Source organism: Atheta coriaria, unplaced genomic scaffold, assembly GCF_025399875.1.
Source record: "Atheta coriaria isolate IRGN ID8LTWV9N9 unplaced genomic scaffold, Caltech_Dcor_3.1 hic_scaffold_5_pilon, whole genome shotgun sequence".
In the NCBI taxonomy this organism is placed as follows: Eukaryota; Metazoa; Arthropoda; class Insecta; order Coleoptera; family Staphylinidae; genus Dalotia; species Dalotia coriaria.
In genome coordinates, this window is record NW_027045447.1 from 6661989 (window position 1) to 6682964 (window position 20976).

The window sequence follows — 20976 nt, forward strand, 5'->3', positions numbered from 1 at the left end:
AAAATCTGTAGGTTACACACATAAAAACACCTGAAACTTTAATTTTACGCATTAAAATTGGATACATCTACTTTATCGGGTTTTAAGTGTGTAAAATACGCATTTTAAACACTCAATTGTAAACAAATCGATGATTAGTATGTAATACAGCTTATAAAGTGTCAAAATGTCCATTTTACATCAAATTTAATATCAGACAATGTAATTAAAGTGTAATATCATTTTCTGTTGCGTGAAAAGCTAAGAAAATTACTTTTGAAATTGTTTAATAGTACAAAACCATTTTATATCAATTTCTGAACATTCTAATAACTAAAATTATATTCAATATGTACAATTGCAGCGTGAAATGATACTTTTTTGCATTAGTACAAAAAGTATTACATTATTCATAAAAAATTTCCCATCGCCGTTGTTTTTAAAAGAATATTTAAAATACGTTCCTGTTAAATAGTAGCATGTGATTGACCTTCAACTCACTTGCTCCTATATGAATTTCTATACACTTCATATCTCCGTCCGAGCTTGTATTCCGCTGATTCAACAATTTGTTTATTTCCTGATGTGTGATAACGTGCTTATATTGTTTTCGCCTGCAAAGTACGAAATATCTTGTTAATGAAATATGTTTTAAAGAACAATTCAGTATTGAAGTGTTGAGTGCGCAACGCTGTTCACGATGACATCAAATAGTTTCCTAATCTACGCGATATTAAGCTTCTTTGTTGCCTGTGAGGTTAGCTGTGCGTCGGAGTCGAAAGGTAATCAAGCACTTTGTACTTCACAGTAGTATCTACAGTAAAATGAGAAATGCTTACAGATGTTGCTCGAATTATTGTAAATCAATGTGAGAATTGTGAATCGTCAAGTTATCAGTATGCTACAATTGGTAGTAGTGAATATGATTCAAAAGACACAATTCAGAATATCCGTTTGTCTGTTCCAATAAGTAGTTACTTTTATGTGATCCAAGTGCATAGCTATTTGGAATCGGTGCTGTTGAGTTATGACGCTGAACCAACGGTTGCAACTAGCGTTCATGGCACGAATGTTGGCTTGAATCAATTCACTCATGATAAGCCTAATCATACGTTCTATTTGTTTAATAATTTTACTGCTCCACGTGAAGTATTAATCGCTGTTACGTCATATACAGGCTCAGGTAAAGTATAATTTTGTTTAAAAATTATATTTTAAGTGTTACAATGAATTGTTATGTTGCAATAATATGACAAAAGTTTACATTTGGCTTCGAATTTATGTTTATAAACTTAAAAGTTTTACAAGGGAACAAAAAAATGCTTTTTTTAATTTGCGTGCATAAAACTCGCATTATACCACTTACACAATATAATACACAATAAAATTATAAATAATTAGCCGTCATCCGCGAACTTCATATCTCTACATGAAATTTCATTGAAATTCGTGTCATGTATTAAGGTATTTGTTCAATTGAAGCTAATTGAAGTGATTTGCTTAGTTTTGTTGCACTACTTTCTGAGTTAGCTGTCAAAAACATAACCTAATCTAAAACATTTTTTCTCTTTAATTTTTTCTTGTTTTTTTTTGAATATTGCAGTGTTTTAATATTAAATCCGATTTTCTGCTATTAAAAATGTTATACATTTTATTTTAAATTATTCATCTATAAATTTTGTGCTTTCCAGCTACTAATCTATACAATAAATATAATCCACGTAATGTTTTATTACGTTTTACCAAATTATTGTGCCAAATAACCGCATGTACCGATGTAGTTAATGCAATTTAAGCAAATAACAAAATTAATTGGATATAAACCTATGTTTACAATCAAATATATTGTGCATTTTGTTAATCATTTATTTTATTCATATTCACGAGAGTTAATATAATAAATCCGTAGCCCCAATGCCAGGCGGCTGTAATATGGAATTCAACACGAAAACTGCGCCTTATCAACATGTTGACTACAATGACGCGTTGATTACCGTAGACGTGCAGAGTGCATCACTTTATCAGCAAACTTGCGACGTACAAGGAAATATAACTCTTGATTTTTATCTACTTTTTGTGAATAATGGAGATTTACCTGTTAATGGCTCATATAAAGCTATTATTCAAATGTTAACGGTCAAATCGATCAAAATATATGGGCATAAGGTATAAAACTCATCAATTGCATTTTGTGTGCATATATTCCCAACTACCAATTTTATTACTTACCAATTCAGTTAATATAAAATATATGTACTTAATATTTTGGTAGTGGGGAATAAAATTCGGTTATGTATCACAGATTTTACAAGTACCTATAACTTATAGGTTATAAAACCGCCAAGTGGTCCACTTCTACGAAGATATTTCAGCAATTATCAAGGTTTTGGAGTTGTATATGCTGTTATTGCAACTTATGGAGATGCAAGTTCCGCGTATGTTCCATCATTTACCTATGGCTGCAATATGCAAAATGGCAAAGAAAGTTGTTTCAGCACGGGTACAACATAACCTAATCTAACCTACCTGATGAATACTAAACCTAATCATTAATTTTCAGATAAAACAACTGAATGGATCACAATGGAAGTCACAACATCAATATCCTTATTCCTACTTTTAAGTTCATTTACAGCGTTTCTGGTACCGTTTTTCCAATTCGGATATTACGCCACCGACGCAATATTAATGTTAATCGGTATTCCATACTCACCATTTATTTACATCGCCATTGGAGCCGGCGTTGTTTTGGCGTGTTTACTGGGCGGATGCTCAAAATGGTTTGCAATCGATAATATCATATTGAGATTATACGCAGCACATATCTTAACAGCTGTCATATATTTTGGAACAGCTACAGGTACGTACTTGTAAAACCTAACCTCAAATCATAAAATTTTAATGAAATATGATTACCTATTTCAGGAGATTTTGAATTGTGTCAAACTATGGGATATTTTTGGATATTATATGTTGCACTTATGATTATGATGTTGGTACCAGTGCTGGATGGAGTTGCTAAATATATTAATGTCTGTTTTCATACGGTATTAATGGTGGATTCACTTGTTGGCAATGGAAGACTAATGTATTTCAATATAAATTCAGTCCGCAGGGCTGCAGTTTCAAACTTTTATCTTGCTAGTTTGTATGCACCCAATCCATCAGCCCTATGTAAGTTATATATGCAAATAATAACTGTTTTATTTGCAAAATAATAAATTCGCAATATTTTTGTTTTAGCGATTGGTTGTATTATACTTATTGGTATTTCATATTTAATCAGTAATTTTATCAGACACTGTAAAGGTACCAGAAGGGTTGTGGGTGAAGCAACTCCATTGCTAGGGTAAATTCATATACCTACCTTTATATTTGCATTCACTACCTGCAATTTGATAAAGAATCTCTTTGTTGCATAATAATAAATTGACACATAATATTTTCTTATGTTTCTTTTATTTCACAAGTATACGATAATTGTATATTATATGTATACACACTAAAAACATGAATGTATCTAATACTATATTATTTCAAAATCAAACTTAATCACAGCAACAATGATCTGTCAATCAATAAATTACGACATTTACATAATGATCATCTTCATTTTTCACTTTCAGGTGCTACAACCACTGGTATAAAATCGGAATAAAATCAAATTTGTGTTTTTTGTTTTGTTTTGAAAAAATGATTATTACTTGGTACAAAGCAGAAATCTATCGATTTTTTACTTCTCTATACGTCTGAAAACTATCTCGTACTTTTTCCTATACATATACATTGGAATTATTGCTATTAAATCCGCGTAATTATTGCAATGAACCATTTTATCATTATTGAATTGTTATATTAATATGTACAATGTACACACGCGCAAATTTACGTCGTCTCCACGAAGAACTTGCAAGTAATTTGTGCTCGTCGCTCACTATAAGGAAATAGAGGGTATTTATACTTGTAATTCGTTCCTATAGCATCGTAAAACTCGGAATTCAACACACAATTGCGATTATATTTACATAGTACCCTGAACCGCCCGGGTCGGACGTTTGTTAAAATTTTTGGTAATTAATATTTGCTGTAAAATTGTTTCATTTCTTTTTTTGTGTTTGTATCTTGGGCACCGTTGGTAAAGAGTAATTAATTAAATATTTCGTTTTTGTATTTAAGTGGACTCGTGGCTGGCGTCCTGGGCGCTCACGGTCGCTGGCGGTGTAATGTTGCCGTGCAGACTCGGGTTGTCCACCAGTAAGCTGGGCGGCGGAAACCCGAAAAGTTGAGATCACTGAATGCGCGGCCAATAGTTCGACGCCGCTAAGTTGGAGGACAGCTCAGAGGTCTGGTTGGGAATTTGTACTGGCACAGATACTCCAGCTGAAATGACACCTGTAAAAAACATGTTACAATTGAGGTGAGATGTGAGATTACTTCCTTCAATAGGAGTCGACTATATGTTTTAGTCTATGTGTGTGCGGTGGGTTCACCGCTGTGCGTATGTTTGTATTATTGTACACAAGTGAGGTTTGGGGTTAAGTGGGTTCCCGGGGGAGAAGATACCAAACGAACCTTGCAACCAGAACAACGGTATCCCCTCCTTACTTTAGTTCGCACATTATTGAGCGCCTGCCGAGTCGAGAATTGGTAACCACCCTCGACGAACACTTTAAACTGATCACGGACAATGAAATTTACGGCCGAAGGAGAAACTGCTAAAGTTGCTCCTTTCTCCACGCCGCGGCGGCGGCGGAACGGCGCACAGATAACTCGAAACTTCCTTCTGTGTATGCGTCCCGTCTGTTTTGCTTTCACCGCCACAGCACTCGCCATCTTTCTCACCATCATTTTTTCTTTTCATATTCTCTCCAAGCGACAAGAAAAAAACAAAAAAAGAAGAAGAAGATTCTTTTGTGTACTTACCGGTTCCCGTTGACGGCACCGACGTCGGCGTGCCCGATGAGGCGTACGCCGGATGGCTGGACTGTTGTGCGTGCGCCACCACAGGATTGCATGCCGCCGCTGCCGCCCGCGAATTGTACGACGAGCTGAGCGAATGCAGGGGATCGTGGAACATGTACGGATAGCCGCTTGGGTCGCGCTGCTGGAGACAACTGCTACTTAAACCACCAGACATCGAGCTGCAAGCACGCAAAGCAGAGAAGACCAAAAATGAATAATTATATATACACAGAATATATGAGTGAGTAGCGGTCAGGTGTCACGTCGTCGTCAGATTAAACCATCAACTAACAAAACAAGAATTTATTTCTTCTACAAAAAAAAAAAACAAGTTACCTGTAGGTGTCTGCCATTGTCGCAATGGGTTGTGGTATCGACGAGTACATGGAATTGAACCCGGTGTTGATGGGCAGTCGGCCACTGGATACCGGCGGACTAACAGCAACTTGCTCAACAGCACGCCGTTGATTCCTTAGTTTTTCCTCTCTGCGCCACTTGGCACGTCTGTTGCTGAACCAAACCTGCACACAAAAATGAAACAAGCACATTTTATTGTGTTCCGCCTGCATGGGATAGCTGAGATGTGGAAACAATTCCCAATGTGATTTATGATCGCGCGCCGAGATGGTGTGGCTGTGCAAGAAATATTTGCCCCGGAAAATAGCCCACACATTCGTAAAATTAAACGTCCGTTTGCACGTGTGGACCATTTTTCATTCAGACAAATATCTAGTTCTAACGCGTGAAGAAAAAGCGCAAATTTGCCGCACGCATAGCGCAGCTATAGAGAGAAGGATTCCGAAAATGGGGGTATAACCATCAGGGCTGATTTTGGTTCGAAAAACCCGTCGGGGAGGTGATCAATACCAAAACCCCGGCAAACAAGCACTGAAAACATGCGTCAACACCACGGCCGCCTCGCAGTTTGTTCATATAGTATATACATTTGTACGTTCCCGTTGTGTATTCCGTGTTATATACGCGAAAGATAGAAAGAGCGAAGTGCACGTGCCGCCACCACGCAGCCGGGCGGCGGCGGCAGCGGCGGCGGCAGGCCCGTGCAACTAGACAAGCTGTGCGAGTATTTGCACCCCTGCCAACCTCCCCCTCTCGACGTCGACGACGACGACGACGTCAATCTGCGTGTGTACATTTTCGCACTGTGTACACATTATTTACATGCAATGATAAATATTATGGCACGAAAGATCAGGCGGCAATCGCGCACCCCACACACAGCAACCACCACCGCTGCTTGCTCTGAAGTGCCTACTTCAATGAGCATGTGTCTCACGCTGAAGACCACCCGGTCCTAATATTATTTATTTGCTAAAGACTTTATTGGCATATTAATGCAAACATTCATACTTTGAATGCGCCTGTTAAATCTATGCTACCTAATATTGCGTAATAGCGGTTACGAGCGCACGTTTTTCCATATGTATACGTATTCATTAAAACCCCGAGCGTTGAAAGCTTTCAAGTGATGAGAACGAAAATGCGAATTTACGAACGCGCACGCCTCGCATCCGTACACGAGCCACCATCGTGCGTATATTTCGGTATGTGTGTGTAAATATGATGTATGCATTTAATTCCATGTAATACAAATGGTTTTCCGAGTTTTCCAACGGGCGTGCTCGCGATTATTTATTTATTAAATGTGAGAGATGACTGTTTCGATACTTTTTGCTTTTTTTGTTTGTGTAAGTTTTTTTTAATTTTTTCGTTGCTTTTAATTTGCGTAGTGTGCGTTCGGTACTACGTAAGTACGTATACGTGTGTTTGATAAAGAATGGTTACCTGGATACGTGCCTCAGGTAATCCAATTTTCTCCGCTAGCCTTTCCCTGGCGAAAACGTCCGGGTAATGTGTGCGCTCAAATTCTGGAAATTAAATTTTCTTCATTAGTTTAAACGGCCGTAAACAATTACTTTGTCACGGGCTTTTGTCAACTTCCCAGTCACACCGTCTACGTCCTAGAGGACACTATATTTATATACTGTTAGTTTAACCATAGTTTATTGCATATTATACGTGGAAAATGATGTTTGGTGTTGAATTTTCGCAGAATAAAATAATAATTCTTAGTATTTGAAGGTTACCTTTTTCCAAACTGTCAATTTGTTCGTTTGTAAACGAGGTTCGATTTCGCTGCAGTTTCCTCTTCAAGCGTAACCGTAATTGAGAATCTTCGTCACCCGATGAATTGTGCTCGGAGTTTCCATCTGATGTATTCTCGTGAAGAATTTCTGGGAACCAAAAAAAAAGTTATCAGAATGTTACTACGCACTAGTAGTATAGTAATATATTTTCTTCATTGTGTGCCGATGCGTTTTTGCTCCACTCGGGTTAAAAGACGTAAACGTTTTCTTGGATATTCGGAAAATCTTTACGAGCGCTCGTAAAATACCCGCGAGTTGACGTTGTGAGGCTAGAGCCGCTGTGCGCACAACTACAGGAAGTTAATTTCGTGTGAGGTAAAGTTGTAAAAATTATCCCAGAAAACAAAAGTGTGCGACATGGGATGGAGGGCAAGTCGAGTATCAAAATAACACGAACAAAACGGGCCTAGTCATTCCGGTGTGTTGCGATGTCCTTCTGCGTTTCCCACCACCGCTGCCGCCACCCCCGCGATTCTCGCAACCCTCTTTACTTCCGCTTCTGTAAACTCCACCCCATTTCATATCCACCCTCGCCATTTCATTCTCCTTGTTTTATTTCATCTTCTGATCCTATTCCCCGCCGTTCGGCCGCTTCGCTCGGCACCAGATAAGACTTTCCCCATTTGCTGTTTATGTTTTCCACAGGCGAATCTCGTTACGCAAATTTACATAATTTTAGATTTTAGCAATTTTCACGATCGCGAAATAACAGAATTATATTTTATATATTTGCTTGTGTTTCTTGGCGATATTAATATCGTACATTCGCTTACCTCGCTTTTGAAGATCATCTCGTGTGATTTGACTAGTGAGTGCGGTGGGTGCCGGTGGTAAGCTGAGATGCGGCGTGGAAGGTGTCCCCGGATACCAGGCCCAGCCGGCAGCCTGACCATTGAACATTCGCAGCTTATCGTAGACGGATTCGTTCTGTGCCGTCGCCTGCTGCTCCTTCTGCGAGGCCAGATTGCGCAGTACCCGGTTGATGGAGGAGACCTGTGTGCAAAACGGAACAATACCCGAGCGTATAATGTTACCATTCTGCAGCGGGCCAAAGCCTTCGGAAACAAAAATTAAGCCAATAATGTTGATTGTGTGCAAGAGTGGCGTGGACGCAATTTGGAAGCGTGCAACACGCGCAACAATTCAACGCCAGCCAGTCAGCGCCAGCTTACAATATCCGAGGTGTTGTACTTCCAGTCCAATGATCCTGGAGAATAAGCGATAATAATGCGTGCGGGGTCCTAAGCCAGTTACCCCCGTTACAAGGGGTACAAATATTCTGCATCTGGCATATATTATGTTTGCATACATTCGTTTTCCCACAAAAAAAAAAACATTGTTGATGTGGTTCACCATTCAGATGCTAATTGATGCAGTAGCGTGAAGAATATGTTCGAATTTTAAAATTATAAGGTTGTCGCGCGATTTTTCGATGATTTGCGTGTGGTTAGCGATGTGTGTGCAGGGATTATCATTAAGATGGCATTGTCTCCGTAGAAATATGCCCGAGGTAACAATCATGCGGTCTACCGAAAAGGGGAAATCACCGTGACCGTTTTCATAAATTGAACAATTTAATTCGCTGAAATTCAATTACGTTTTACGATAAATTTCTTTTGAGTTCATTTTGAAATTCCCCGTTATTACCGACTGCGAAAACTAGGACCAGAGGAGCAGGAGCCGAGGACGGCGCGCACATCCCGGTATAGCTGCGGGGACCGGGATCCCTCAATACCAGGCCTCGGCTATTTCACATATGACCGATCACGAATTGTGCAACACGCTTAGCTGACTTCATTCAAAAATTTCGCCTCTCGCGTGCCCCTTTTTCCCCCTAGTTTTCCTGAATTACAACTACGTATAAATCATTCGCGTCCTTGTCTGCCTCGGAGATAGTTCCGCACGTTCTTCGCACATAAAACAGCGACACAACACCGCTGGTAACCTTAAAAAATGCGAACGCATTTCATTCCCTGAATGTGTTTGTTGAGTGAGTGTGTTTGTATGCTGTCGTCACCAGTCCATTCTCGGTTGACATGTGCGGTTTTCGAACGAACAATAACGTGCGTGCGCGTTTTACATTAATTGTATTACGCCTAATTCTTGATTCGATGGTAATTTAAAAATAAAATCAGGCTGCTAAAAATGCACGCGGCTAATTGTTAATTTTCTGCTTGCATGATGTGCTCGCAGGGCCTGACTTGCAATAATTTCCATCAACTTGTGTGTGTGGAGTGGTGTAGAGATGCGACGGCATTTTCGGCGGCGGAATATTTACGCATTGCAGACGGCTGACTGGAGGGCTGGAAGGGCGCCCGCGCGCGTTGTGTGGCGCGCGAAGACTATATTTGTCGGTATGTGAGGGTCTAGTTGCTACGGTAACCACCAGCCGGGGGAGGTGTGTTGGAACGCAACCGAGGGGATTATAAAAATAGATAGAGATTACAGAAAATGGTGGACTACTTTGGTTCGCTCTCCGTTTCGCTGGAACCCGTCGAGCTTTTGCCCGCCGCTGCGTCGTCCCTTTTACGGCCAGGATACGCATCGGGAGAGCGAAAAAAGCCATAAAAAAGGAGTGGACCGGGGGGCGAATAAAAGAAGCGACCGCCATCCTCTCTCGCGCGCGCGCGCGCCCAAAACCATAAAATAAGCAGTTTAACGAATGGAATTCGTGATCATGTTAAAAATGTTCGATCGCTGCTATCTCCGGCGTCGAAACGGGCCCATTTACAGACGTTTTCCTCCTTACGCTGGCATTTCCTCTTCACATTCGATTGCGTCCGAATTGTTTGACCTATCCGCCGTCTTGTTCCTTTTCGGTTCTCCAAGTAAAAGTCGACTATTATTGCGACACGGGAAGTAAGTGTATTGTCGGTTTTTATTGCATGAGCGCATCGAGTGCACGCTAATAAATTCTTAGATGCGAGCGAGAGACGCTTGGCATTTTTTCGCGTGACACTTCTACTTAAACCCGCCAAGTGCACGGCGATTTGTACGAGTTCCCGGCTACTCCCAATCATCCCGATCATGTGTACACAGCTGATTAAGTGTTTTGCTTTCCGCCTTAATCGCTATTTAATCAATGATTCGCGAACGCGAGGACAATAACAAAATCGCGCAACCAATCGCGGCGTGTTATTAAATTTGCCGCTGATTTTCGTGTAAACAAATCAAAATTTTCCGATAAATTTGCGCGTGCGTGCTTAATATAATTTCGGCGCTTCCAGTCTCCCGGCACGCATCATCCCGCAACCAAATTGGAAATGGTGGGCACGCACAAAAACCACTATTGGCTTTATTTTTGCATCAAAAATAAAAAAAAAATTCAAAATAAAATTTCAACTCACGCTAGGAATATTGTCGTTGTTGCACACTCCTTCAGAAAGCAGCCGGTCTCTAATCTCCCAGGCGAAGATGGAGGGACATTCACGCTTGTAGTCGGCGATTTTGTCAACAACAGGTTGAGTTGCTACCCGCGGTTTGGAACCGCCAATTGCGCGTGGTTTAATTGACCCAGTCTCGTAATATCTTTAATAAATCAAAAAAAAGTTAAAAATTGTTTCATTTGAACGTTTTTTAATGTATTGCTTACCTGCCGAGTATTTTCGACACGCAACCATTGGACACCTGCAGAATTCTGGAGATGTCGCACGGCCGCGCACCTGAATGTGCTAACTCGACAATCTTCTGGCGGGTGGAGTCCGGCAGCGGGCGGCCGTTAACGTAAACACCGCCTAATTGATTGATGCCACTGTGGCCAGCCGACGAGCAGCCAAATATTGTGCTCTGACCCATTGCGTGATGCATTAGATCTTCTTCTGGAACAAAGAGCAAATATTGTACTTAGTGCGTGTTAGGGTTTTGATGGTTTGAAGGTGTGCGCAACGCTGGATTTTCATTATAGGAGATATTTTGCTCGAAGCGACGGCAAACTCACGAGAGCAACTTACTAACTTCGGAATCCTCCTCCCCTGAGCTAAGCCAGCGTCAGTGCATTGCTGTACTCAACGAATGTGTATGTTACTTTAATATGAGGCCTTCACCGCTCGGCACTAATCTATTCACTAATGTACCAACGGATTATAATGCACTTAAACCCCTTTTCATCCATTACTATATCCTCTTGTGTATAAACCACTTTCATTGTGTACTTGAACATTACGATCAACCCCAACTGACTTATTGGTACTTTATTATTGCCGATGACATATCAGTAGTGGAAAATTCAGTTGGAGGAAAGTTAGCGCTGGAAATTCATAAAGTGCGACTGTGAAAATGGCGGCGTCGTCGTCGGTGGCGCTTTGTTGACTCGGTAACCCGTGAGTTCGCGGCACTCGCGTTCAATTGCATTAGCCTTAACATTACATGGAGAATTGAGGATGTACCCAGACGTGAAAGCGCGGAGAGGGGTGCTCTTTAAACCGGCAAGATGGTGACAAGCTCGCAAAGTCGACCAGACATGAATTAATGATGACAGAGTTGGCGATATCGTGCCGGTGGTGATGGCGGTGGTGGTAGTAGTGGTGGTGGTGACGGGCGCCCGGAATCGCGTTTGCAACAAATTTCCAGCGAAAATTGTGTGTACGCGTTTCGATTTTTCTTTTCGGGTGCCATTCGTCGGCACGTTTGCTCGCCGTGATGGAGGCGGAGCGGGAGCTGGCAGCGTAGCCGCCACCGCTGCTGCCGCTGCCGTCGGTCGCGCGAGCGCTGTTTTTATACCAAATCGGCGGTTTTTCCTCTCTCGCGCATGTAAACCAAATTTAATATGTGTCCCATTACGCGCTCATCCGAGCGCACGCTCACCATGAATGTGCTGCGCGGTTCTCTCCGACGTGTAGGAATTTTTCGCCGCCGCCGCCACCTTCGCCACAAAATAATCGAAGCATCGACATTATTCGACAATGGATATTGCCGCGGCGCGCGTTTCAAGATATGAGTGATTTATCGAACGACGGCCTGAAAAGCGCACACATCACAGGTGCCTCACCACTCGCCGCCTCCACCACGCTGCGCGCCCTCGGACGAGAAAACGCGTGTGTGCGGTTGGTGTATTGGAAGCACCCACTGTGAAACGCGATTGTCGCAAACCCTCGCTCAGATTTTGCACTTTTCCATTCCACACCTACACCCGCACATACCATCGAATATAATAAATCTGAAATCCCTCGCGCGTACGCACATATCTCATATATGGTATATACCACCATATACCTATATATATATAGATATAGTACTATAACGAACGCGATTTCTATTCTATAGAATTGCGGCATCGCGCGCAAGCATACATAAGCAAGTTAGATCAAAATTATATTACCGACGCGGCGCGCTCAGAAAATCCGCTCTAAGCGACACACACAACTTGCTTTGGCACCTCAAACCCTCCCCCGATGCTACCAATCAGGGTGAACGCCGCCGCAGACCGCATGCACATGTGAAACGGATGGAGGAAGCGGCGGCGCCGCTTTGAAGGGGGTCGAAGATAAAAAATATCAGTTAATTGCAGTTTGATTACAGGACGCCGCGCGTGTGTTCATTACATTTTCATCAATGAAATGCCAACGACCACCATCATCATCATCATCCCTTTTGATTACTCCATCATATAAATAAATATGAAAAGATGTTACATACCTTTGTGCGGCATCTTCCAGAAGGAGTCTGGAGCCACCGCGTGGTCGCGCAGTGACAGTGTTTTCGTCGATAGGACTGGAGAAAACCCGCCCGGCGTCGGGACGGGTCCGGATGTTGCTCCCAGTCTGAACAATTGCACACACCTGCAAAACAATTCCGATATAATCTCCAAATTGCAACAATCAATTCAGTAACTTTGACAATACGCATAGATCTCGAAATAGTCTTCTCGTTTGAGGTCTGAACACAAACTCCACAAACTCCTGTCATGGTCAATGGTCATATATCACTCTGGCGCGTAAAAAAAAGCATCGTGCAATCACCTCGACACCTGTTTCGGGCAGCGACGGTAATCAATCAAGAATACCCAACACCACCACACAACAATCCAACCGGTTAAGTGATAAGTTCATCAAATATACCACAACGTGATTATTCCTCGGGAGATCAAATAGACGCAACCGAAAATTGTTTTTTAAGGCATTGCTTTTTGTAGCAGGGCGAATTGAAAGGATACGTTAAGTCGCTTTTTAGCATGTGCAGCAGGTTCAAAGCTTTTAACCGCGCTTTCATCCGCTCTCTATAACTATGTACATTTTTGTTAAACTTCCCGTCAAAGTGGAGGGCGCGTTAAGAGGCGCTGGTTTTTGTGTTCGCCTACTCGCAGAAGTACGCGCCTTTCAGCGATTGCAATAAAAAAATGTTATTCCATTTTATTTACACCTTTGATCTTGGGCGCGCTGCATACACGATACCAGAGCGCCTACATCATTAACTTTGTGCGTTTTGGAAAATCGTCGTGCGCGCGGTCGTTTCTAATTATTTGACAAGTGGTGGTTGTTGGGTGTTCTGATCCCCGCCGATTTCAATACGCTCCACTTCGAGCACATTTGAGGTCTTCGGGGGCGACCGTTTTAACTTTACGATTATATTCAAGTGCGACGGCAGCCGACGGATTTTTACACACAATGCAATTTTTTACATTTGTTGCACACTGAGTTTAAAGGAAGAAAAAATATTGAATGACTTACCGATTTAATAATAATTTGTGAAAATGTTGTGGTCGCAAGTCTCTTGTTGACACAAACACACACTACGCACCAGAAAATTCGCACGATTGATTAATTTCGTCTTTGACGATTTTTCGCTTTCAAGTTTGTGCGGGCGCGCGGAAGGAAATAAATAAAAACTCTCGCGTTCGCGTCGCACACTTAAAAGGACGCGTTATCCTTGGCTGAGTTCACAGACGGCGGCGGCGGCGATTCCGGTTGATTTGGCGGTAATTACCCGTTCGAACGTGGTCCGCTGATCTTTCGGCAATAAGCAATTGGACACGTGTTCTCCCGAGTGCATGCTACGTTACGTACGGAGCGTCAACTGTGCTGCCATGCGAGCGGGCCGAAGACTGGCTTCAGCACACCATGTCAGTCAGCCGTGTAAGGGTGACTTGATCCTGCAATTCTTGGCGGGCGTGGTTAACACGCGCGCCGCCCAGATTATAATTGAAGTGGGGCTTTTTTGAATCGGCCAGGATAACCGCTCTCTCTGGCGCGCGCGTCCCACTCCGCACACGTTGGTATCTTGCGTGCGGTGCGACCGGCAGGTAATCGATTGTGTGTTGATTGTGGCGTTCCCGCTGCCAGCCACGAGATGATTCATTAACCAAAGGTGTTTTAATATGCCTACATCACCCAGCGAAATTTTTTGAGTTGATTTTAAATATTTCCGATTGATTTTTTGGACGCTTTTATGCGTTGATGTTTCTCGGATTTCGTGTTCACGTGTTGCTACGACGTTGGTGGGGCGTGGTAGGAATATGCAATGTTCTTGCGCCGAGGATGCGTCGATTGGACTCCGGTAGGACGCCATTGTTTACGGCCGTGAAACGTCGCGACGGCGCACCAGCAATCGACGCTCGCCCGCAGCGCATTCCGCTCGACATTCGCGTCGCGACGCCAGCTACCAAACGACGCTCCCTGCTTCAGTGTTTTCACTCAAAATTTCAAACATTTACACACTATCAGAGGTACTATCTACATTTATTTTCTATTTCAAAAATCTATTTTTTTTTTCTTGTGCGTTTGACATGGGACCACACCAATTTGGATTTATCTACCTTTATACCTCACCGCCATTGTCTTCATCTCAGACAAATTGGGAACCGTAAACAAACACCCAAATATATCTATTATTCGAATACAAACACTTCCCTAAAAGTTGGTCAATATTTACAGCATGCCGATATAATTGTCGTGACAATAAATCGCTCAAGAGTAGCGGAAGTAAGGTATACGCACAGAGCACAACATACGCATCATTACTAATAAGCAAACAGCAGTCGGAGCCGCACACCGGAAGACCGCCATCATTTTGGTTATGAATGCATCGCAATACATCAACAAATTATTTATTTATCACACAATCGAGATCGGCACTCGTCGCTACGTTTTTGATGTTGCGCTTGACTTTATACTGATTCTAATCGGTAATCTGCTATAACGAGACGTTTATAAATGCACACTGTGGCTGTGTGCGCAGAGGCGATGCGGCGGCGGGCGGCTCGCGACGAGAAATGAAGCGCAATCGAATCGGCGCGTAAACGCAAAGAGGCGCCGCTCGAGATGGATGTTTTCAATTAAAACAATTAATTAACAGAATTGATCGAAAGGCCAGATATTTGCTGGATGCCATGAGGACTGTTTTAACAAAGTATGTTCATTCATGAACTTTTGCAGGTACTTGTAAATAAGTAAACAGCATTTTTAGCACGAAAAAAACACAATTTTTATTCGCCCACCAATGTAATGCCAAAAATATTATATTATATTTTAATTTATAACTTAGAAAGACTAAAAAAATTATTTATTTTTAGTGTAATTTTAATAAATTTATTATTAGGCATTAAATTTGTCTTTTTAGCATAGAAAAAATAATAATAAACAGAAGTAAAAAATTTGGAACAAATATTAATGATTTTAAGATTTGTGAATAAAGCTTTTTCTTTACTGCCTCGGCATTAAAATGCAACATTTTATCATAAAAAGTATTTATTTCAAAACTTTTAACTCACCGGTATCAATAATAATATTTGCACTTTTCCTAAGCCTTAATTTATCACTCAACTAATTAATTTTTACTTTTTAACTTTTATTATGCAATTTTACAGCTTAATTATTAAACGGAAACCGTAAACAGCTGAAAAAAGTGAAAACCGTGCTGCGGCTTCATCAACATTATTAACATTTAAATATTTCGTTAACATTCGCATGTGTACATCTCTGATACTGCATGATCGATCACTGGGGTTATTGTTACACGTATAAAGCGTTTATCGCTTGGCTTATTCATATTCACGCAACATTTATTCATTAAATACCGACTTTTACAAGAAACGCCTATATAATTTATTACAAAATCTCGTGTGCGCCAAGATATTCAAAGCGTTCCGTTTCGCCGTCCGGCTCGCATACAGGTGTTTTAATTTGCTTCGGTTTTTTGTACTTTTATTTCCTGACCATGGAAATTTGCTTCGCGCGGGCGAAAAGTGCGTGAATCTAAAATGCGTATCGTATGCTATTAAATTGAATTAAATAGTGATCTAATTTACATATATAGATATGTTATTCATAGAGGCAGGCTTTTAATTTGCTTCACGACTGTGTGTAAAGTGTGTGTGCTCCCCTTTTTGATCGCAGGCGAAAAGAACTGGCCGATGTATGAAACATCTATAACAGCATTTATAAAATCCATGAAGCTTACAACTGAAGGATCAAAACACCCTCATTCATCAGCTGAATAGGGAATGATTCGTTACAAATAACGCAAATAGACGGCGTAGAGCCCTTTTTACGCGTGCGGCAAAACGATGGTGCAATATTATAGGGGTTGCACACACGTTGCGACAACCTCGAGGCACTGTGTGCGCCTGCAACACGAGAAGAAGGCCAATTTTTGATTACGCAATGCTGCAGCACCCACACGCCCTTCAACAATTCAAGAACAATGCGGGAGTAACTGCTTTTATTTATCAGGAATCATATCTAATAGCATTCCGGCATGTTCACATGAAATTATTACATATTTCAATTGTGGCTGGAGAGAAAGATACCGAGGCATTAGTCCTCGAAAGCAAAAGAGGATAAAGTCGTCTCGTTTTAAAATTTGTATCTGTATTAAGTGTCGGTATGTACACTTAGAAAGAAAAACAACACAACATGCAGGCATGAGGGATGATCTTGCGGAGCCTTGATTTTTTTCGGTACCTTTTTCGTAATGCCGACAACTCGGCCTCTTTGAACTGAAGTATTTTTCTGTATAAAGGGATGAAACTTTACTAAGCCATAGAAAGAACTAGGGTTTTACATTATGGGGATTACATGGCAGGTATCAGTCGCTACCAATATTGCGGGTTTTCGAATTGAATGGATCGCTTCTAGCTTATCGTGACTTAAAGAACCACTTATACAGATAGTTTTCGGATTTGCTGTTTCTTTTCTTGCCGCTGGCTGTGATTACAATGCGTACACAATTGTACAATTTGCAAACGACACCGTTGAAAAGCTAAAAAGTTAAAAATTACCAAAAATCAACAATTAGGTATACCTACACCAATTTAATTACATGCACAGTGCGGTTAAGTAATAAATAATGCATTAAAATACCACCGCACCTTTCTAATTACCAGTTTATTACAAGTTTTGAGTATAAAAACCTCCGACGACTGATAAAAAACCATCAGTTGTTTGTTTTGACTAACAATACCAACCTAACTCACTCACCATGAAATCTATTGTAAGTTAATCAACTTTTTATTATATCTCTGCTTAATTAATAATAATTTATTAAAATTAGGTTGCCTTCCTTGGAATCTTGGTGGTTGCCACTGCATTCCCATTGGAAGATGGACATGTTGATGTGGAGGAAGATACCCTTGGAAACTACAAACTTAGCTATGACACCAAAACCGCCTCACGTACCGAACAGCGTTTCCAAGATGGCCGTGTCATCGGAAGCTACAGCTATGTTGATCTGGATGGAGTAAAACACACTGTCACTTACCTGGCTGCTCCCGAGCATGGTTTTGGAGCTGAAGGTGCTGATATCCCACAACCCGTCCATGATGATGCTGTGCCAGTCCCAGAATCCTACGAATTGATCAAGGCCCGTAATGATCATCTGACACTTGTCAACATGGCTAAGGCTCTTGGTCTTCATGAAGATACACCAGTACCCGCTGCTGCAGTCCTTGCTCGTTTGGGAGATGTACCAGAAATTGCATCTTTGCCATCCGACTTTGTCCCTTCAGTGGATGCTGATCATCTTGCTGCTAGGGCTGAGCTTCTGGCTGCATACTCTCACGCTCTTTCCCGCTTGGCTGAAGAATACCGACGAGTGTAAAATGTTTTAATACCACAAATAAAATAAAACTATTATATATCAAAGCAAAAATTATCGCACCCAATTCTGACAGATAGAAACATGCGCAAGTGAAGAAAGACGAGACAGGTGAAAAGGGGCAGGTAATATAATATCACAAAATACTCTTTTTGTGGTTGTAGTTTATCTGTGTTAGAAATCAAACTCATACGCCGAAATGTCAATAAGTTGGGAGGCAAAATGATTAGGTAAACGTGAGGCAAAAGCCTCGACGCTTTATTAACCCATCTGTCTTCTCGTCTGATACAGAAAGGATTAGTTTACATGGGATCTTGGGATCTTGGAGCGGCACGAAAAATCTGGAGCGAAATGCGCCAAGGTAAAAATTATGTTTTAGTTTTTTTTGGTTTTCTTTTTCTTTCTTTCTCTCTTCGGCAGCATCACCAATGCATTAATGCACATGTATATAAAGTCCAGATTATCTATCTAATTGAATTTCTCACTATCGGCTTGTGTATCTATCGGCTCGTCTTCTTTATACACACAACGCGAGTGGATAATATGCCGCGGTGTATTTTCAAAACTGAAAGGCAAAAATAATTCTTCGAAGAATTCCGAGAGTCACTCTGTGTGCGCTTTCTTTAAGCAATGGCCGCCTTTTGATCTCAATGCCCACAAGATACGCGCAGAGCGCTACCGGACTGATGATGTTTTATTCGGATTCGGCGTGTGTTGTGCGCCGGCCATTGTGGCAGCCGCGTTTGATTCTGCATTTCATTATATGAATTATCCAAGTTTGTAGCGCTACATTAGTATTGTGTGCATTGAAAATTAAATGTCTATTCATTAGCGGTACCTGGCTGCCTCTTCTAATCGAATAAATAATCCTCTCTCATTCCGCGATTGCTTTCCGGCAATTTACAAATCAAACATTTCGCCTATACAACAATCGTTTTTCTCTGATTAATTAAATTGTATCTAGTAGAAGATGTTGAAAATGATGGAATGTGTTGATAGCAAATTGTCGGCATTCGGTGCCTATCCACAAAGAGCATTGTGCGCAAGCGTATTGTGCTTACAGTTTGCTTATTGTGTGCATACACGTTGTGATTCTTTGCAAGTGTACAATACTGATCGTACAATACGGTTTTGTGTAGATGAAGTCAAAATATAATAGGTGCATGATTTCGTTTCTTCGAGTTTCTCGCACTGCATGGGAATGTTACTCCACATACGCACAGGTGCCAAATTCAGAGCGATAATATTTGGAGCGGTGGTGCAATCGAAATTGATACACGTTGACTCAAATCTAAAGGGTTGCAGGTCAGACGGCGCGGCGCGTTTAATCTCGCTGGGGAATTTTTCCAAGACGTGTACTTTTCGTGCGGCTGATTACAATGACATGTAGGAGTGCGTAGAAACAGTAAGACCACCATACGAGCGGCGAACGAGTATAAAAACGGCGCGTTGATCACTGCCAGCGATACACCGATAAACCCGATGTCATCCATCATCGTTCTGCAACGCATAGCAACGTGTCCTTTAATGAACCGCTCCGATCAATTGTCTACCACAGAAAAAACAACCGATCGGGCCGAGATTTTTTTCCATGTCAACTCGATATTAAAACAAATAATCATGGACGCTCTCGGCTTGTATGAAGTATACAACAAGAAGTAAGAAATACACGCATACATTGTCTTCAAAATTATGAATAAATATAAATTATTATATTCTTTTTTTGTTGTTGGCCCCTTATCAACCGAATTAGACGTGGCCCGTCACGTCAAATCAAAACCGGAGACGTGGATGCGCTCAACGTGAGAATGTGTGCGCGTATATTCAGCATCTCATGAATTTATTCAAAACCTCGACGGTTGCGGTCATTAGACCTGCACGATTGGTGCCTGCGTGTTGTACACGGCCGCAAACGTGTGCGCCCATCACGCCCGCGTGCGCCTGTGTGTATATTATTAAACGGTAGCAGTGAACAATTCAGTTTCTGCGTGAACGCACAGTTTCAAGCGGGCCGGCGTGCCGTCCACCACCGCCGCAGGAGTCTTAACAGGTAGCAACTGAAAGGATTGGCCTGTGTCTTCCTTTGTGTGGCGCACTGCGCACATACTTATGGCAAGTGTAGATCATTTTTTTCTTTGCTTCGCCTCCGCCTCTAGTCCAAACATTCGGCCCTCGCAGGGAGGTCTCGTTTTAATTTCACATCAATGATTCGTATCCCAAAAACAACAATAGATTTAATTTGGGTCACTTACAACATTTTAAAATGAAAAAAAAAAATTAAATTGGGTTTAATTAATACCTGGCTATAATTTGAATCATTTAGTAATTAAAACTTTGAGTAAATTTTGATCGTACGTGATTTTAATTACAGACTAATGTCATTTTCAAACTTTGTTAGTGCATCTTCCGAACTCATATGCACTTCTTCGATTATCAAACCACTTGAGCCATCATGCGAATGATTAAAATCCAGTCATCTAAGCGTAAGTATGCAGACTTACATCAGGTGCTTATATCTCGAAAAATATTCACATTTTACAAGTACAGGAATGCAATGCCTACTCGTACTTACAACTAGTACAATAAGCTTCTTACGATTCTTAGAAAGTATGTAATGTCATTTTCTTGCTACTGGTGTTAGAAGTGATTAATAATCAATAGGTAATAATCACCTCTTCTTTCGGATGGATTTGATAATCGCCTCTTTGAAATGTGACACGATTGCATAAAGACTTGTTTCGAGCTGCTCGTCTCCAAGAGCTTTTTCAACTAGCTGCGTACCTACTTAATAATTACCAGACAATCTGACGACACGACGTTTTCCTCCTGCATTAATCGCCTT

General features: G+C 41.4%; 3 protein-coding genes and 1 long non-coding RNA gene across 5 annotated transcripts; 2 read left to right on the forward strand and 2 right to left on the reverse strand.

Annotated features, from left to right (window-relative positions):
* Positions 1-249: 249 nt before the first annotated feature.
* On the reverse strand, positions 250-951 carry LOC135791573 (uncharacterized). The gene is made up of 2 exons (XR_010548054.1): positions 819-951; positions 250-593 (listed from the first exon to the last, which is right to left on the reverse strand). It is a non-coding gene; the product is annotated as an uncharacterized lncRNA (long non-coding RNA).
* Positions 587-3425, forward strand: LOC135791571 (transmembrane 7 superfamily member 3-like). Its single transcript, XM_065302007.1, has 7 exons — positions 587-761; positions 821-1162; positions 1889-2145; positions 2308-2479; positions 2540-2839; positions 2905-3153; positions 3223-3425. The coding sequence occupies exons 1-7, from the start codon at positions 680-682 to the stop codon at positions 3330-3332; spliced, it is 1512 nt and encodes a 503-aa protein (XP_065158079.1). The 5' UTR covers positions 587-679; the 3' UTR covers positions 3333-3425.
* toy (twin of eyeless) lies at positions 3422-14129 on the reverse strand. Of its 2 annotated transcripts, none has more exons than XM_065302010.1 (10): positions 13772-14129; positions 12741-12883; positions 10699-10921; positions 10454-10634; positions 7880-8099; positions 7047-7193; positions 6745-6827; positions 5278-5462; positions 4903-5120; positions 3422-4371 (listed from the first exon to the last, which is right to left on the reverse strand). In XM_065302010.1, exons 2-10 carry the CDS (start codon positions 12751-12753, stop codon positions 4268-4270), a joined length of 1374 nt encoding a protein of 457 aa, XP_065158082.1. In that variant the 5' UTR covers positions 12754-12883; positions 13772-14129; the 3' UTR covers positions 3422-4267. The 2 variants fall into 2 exon arrangements, with proteins under 2 accessions (XP_065158082.1, XP_065158081.1); XM_065302009.1 differs by having other exon boundaries at positions 10699-10924.
* Positions 14130-17003: 2874 nt separating this feature from the next.
* On the forward strand, positions 17004-18137 carry LOC135792109 (uncharacterized). Its single transcript, XM_065302729.1, has 2 exons — positions 17004-17531; positions 17592-18137. The coding sequence occupies exons 1-2, from the start codon at positions 17520-17522 to the stop codon at positions 18135-18137; spliced, it is 558 nt and encodes a 185-aa protein (XP_065158801.1). The 5' UTR covers positions 17004-17519.
* Positions 18138-20976: the final 2839 nt, after the last annotated feature.

Bases quoted from the DNA above. Each gene is read 5' to 3' on its own strand.
- LOC135791571 (XM_065302007.1), top strand. From the start codon at position 680: ATGACATCAAATAGTTTCCTAATCTACGCGATATTAAGCTTCTTTGTT. The intron at 2,146-2,307 runs GTATAAAACTCA...TATAACTTATAG, and splicing joins TCAAAATATATGGGCATAAG to GTTATAAAACCGCCAAGTGG. The intron at 2,840-2,904 runs GTACGTACTTGT...TACCTATTTCAG, and splicing joins ATATTTTGGAACAGCTACAG to GAGATTTTGAATTGTGTCAA.
- toy (XM_065302009.1), bottom strand. The intron at 8,100-10,453 runs GTGAGTTGAAAT...TTTTGCACACAG, and splicing joins ACAACGACAATATTCCTAGC to GTCTCCTCCATCAACCGGGT. The intron at 6,828-7,046 runs GTAACCTTCAAA...TTTAATTTCCAG, and splicing joins AATTGACAGTTTGGAAAAAG to AATTTGAGCGCACACATTAC.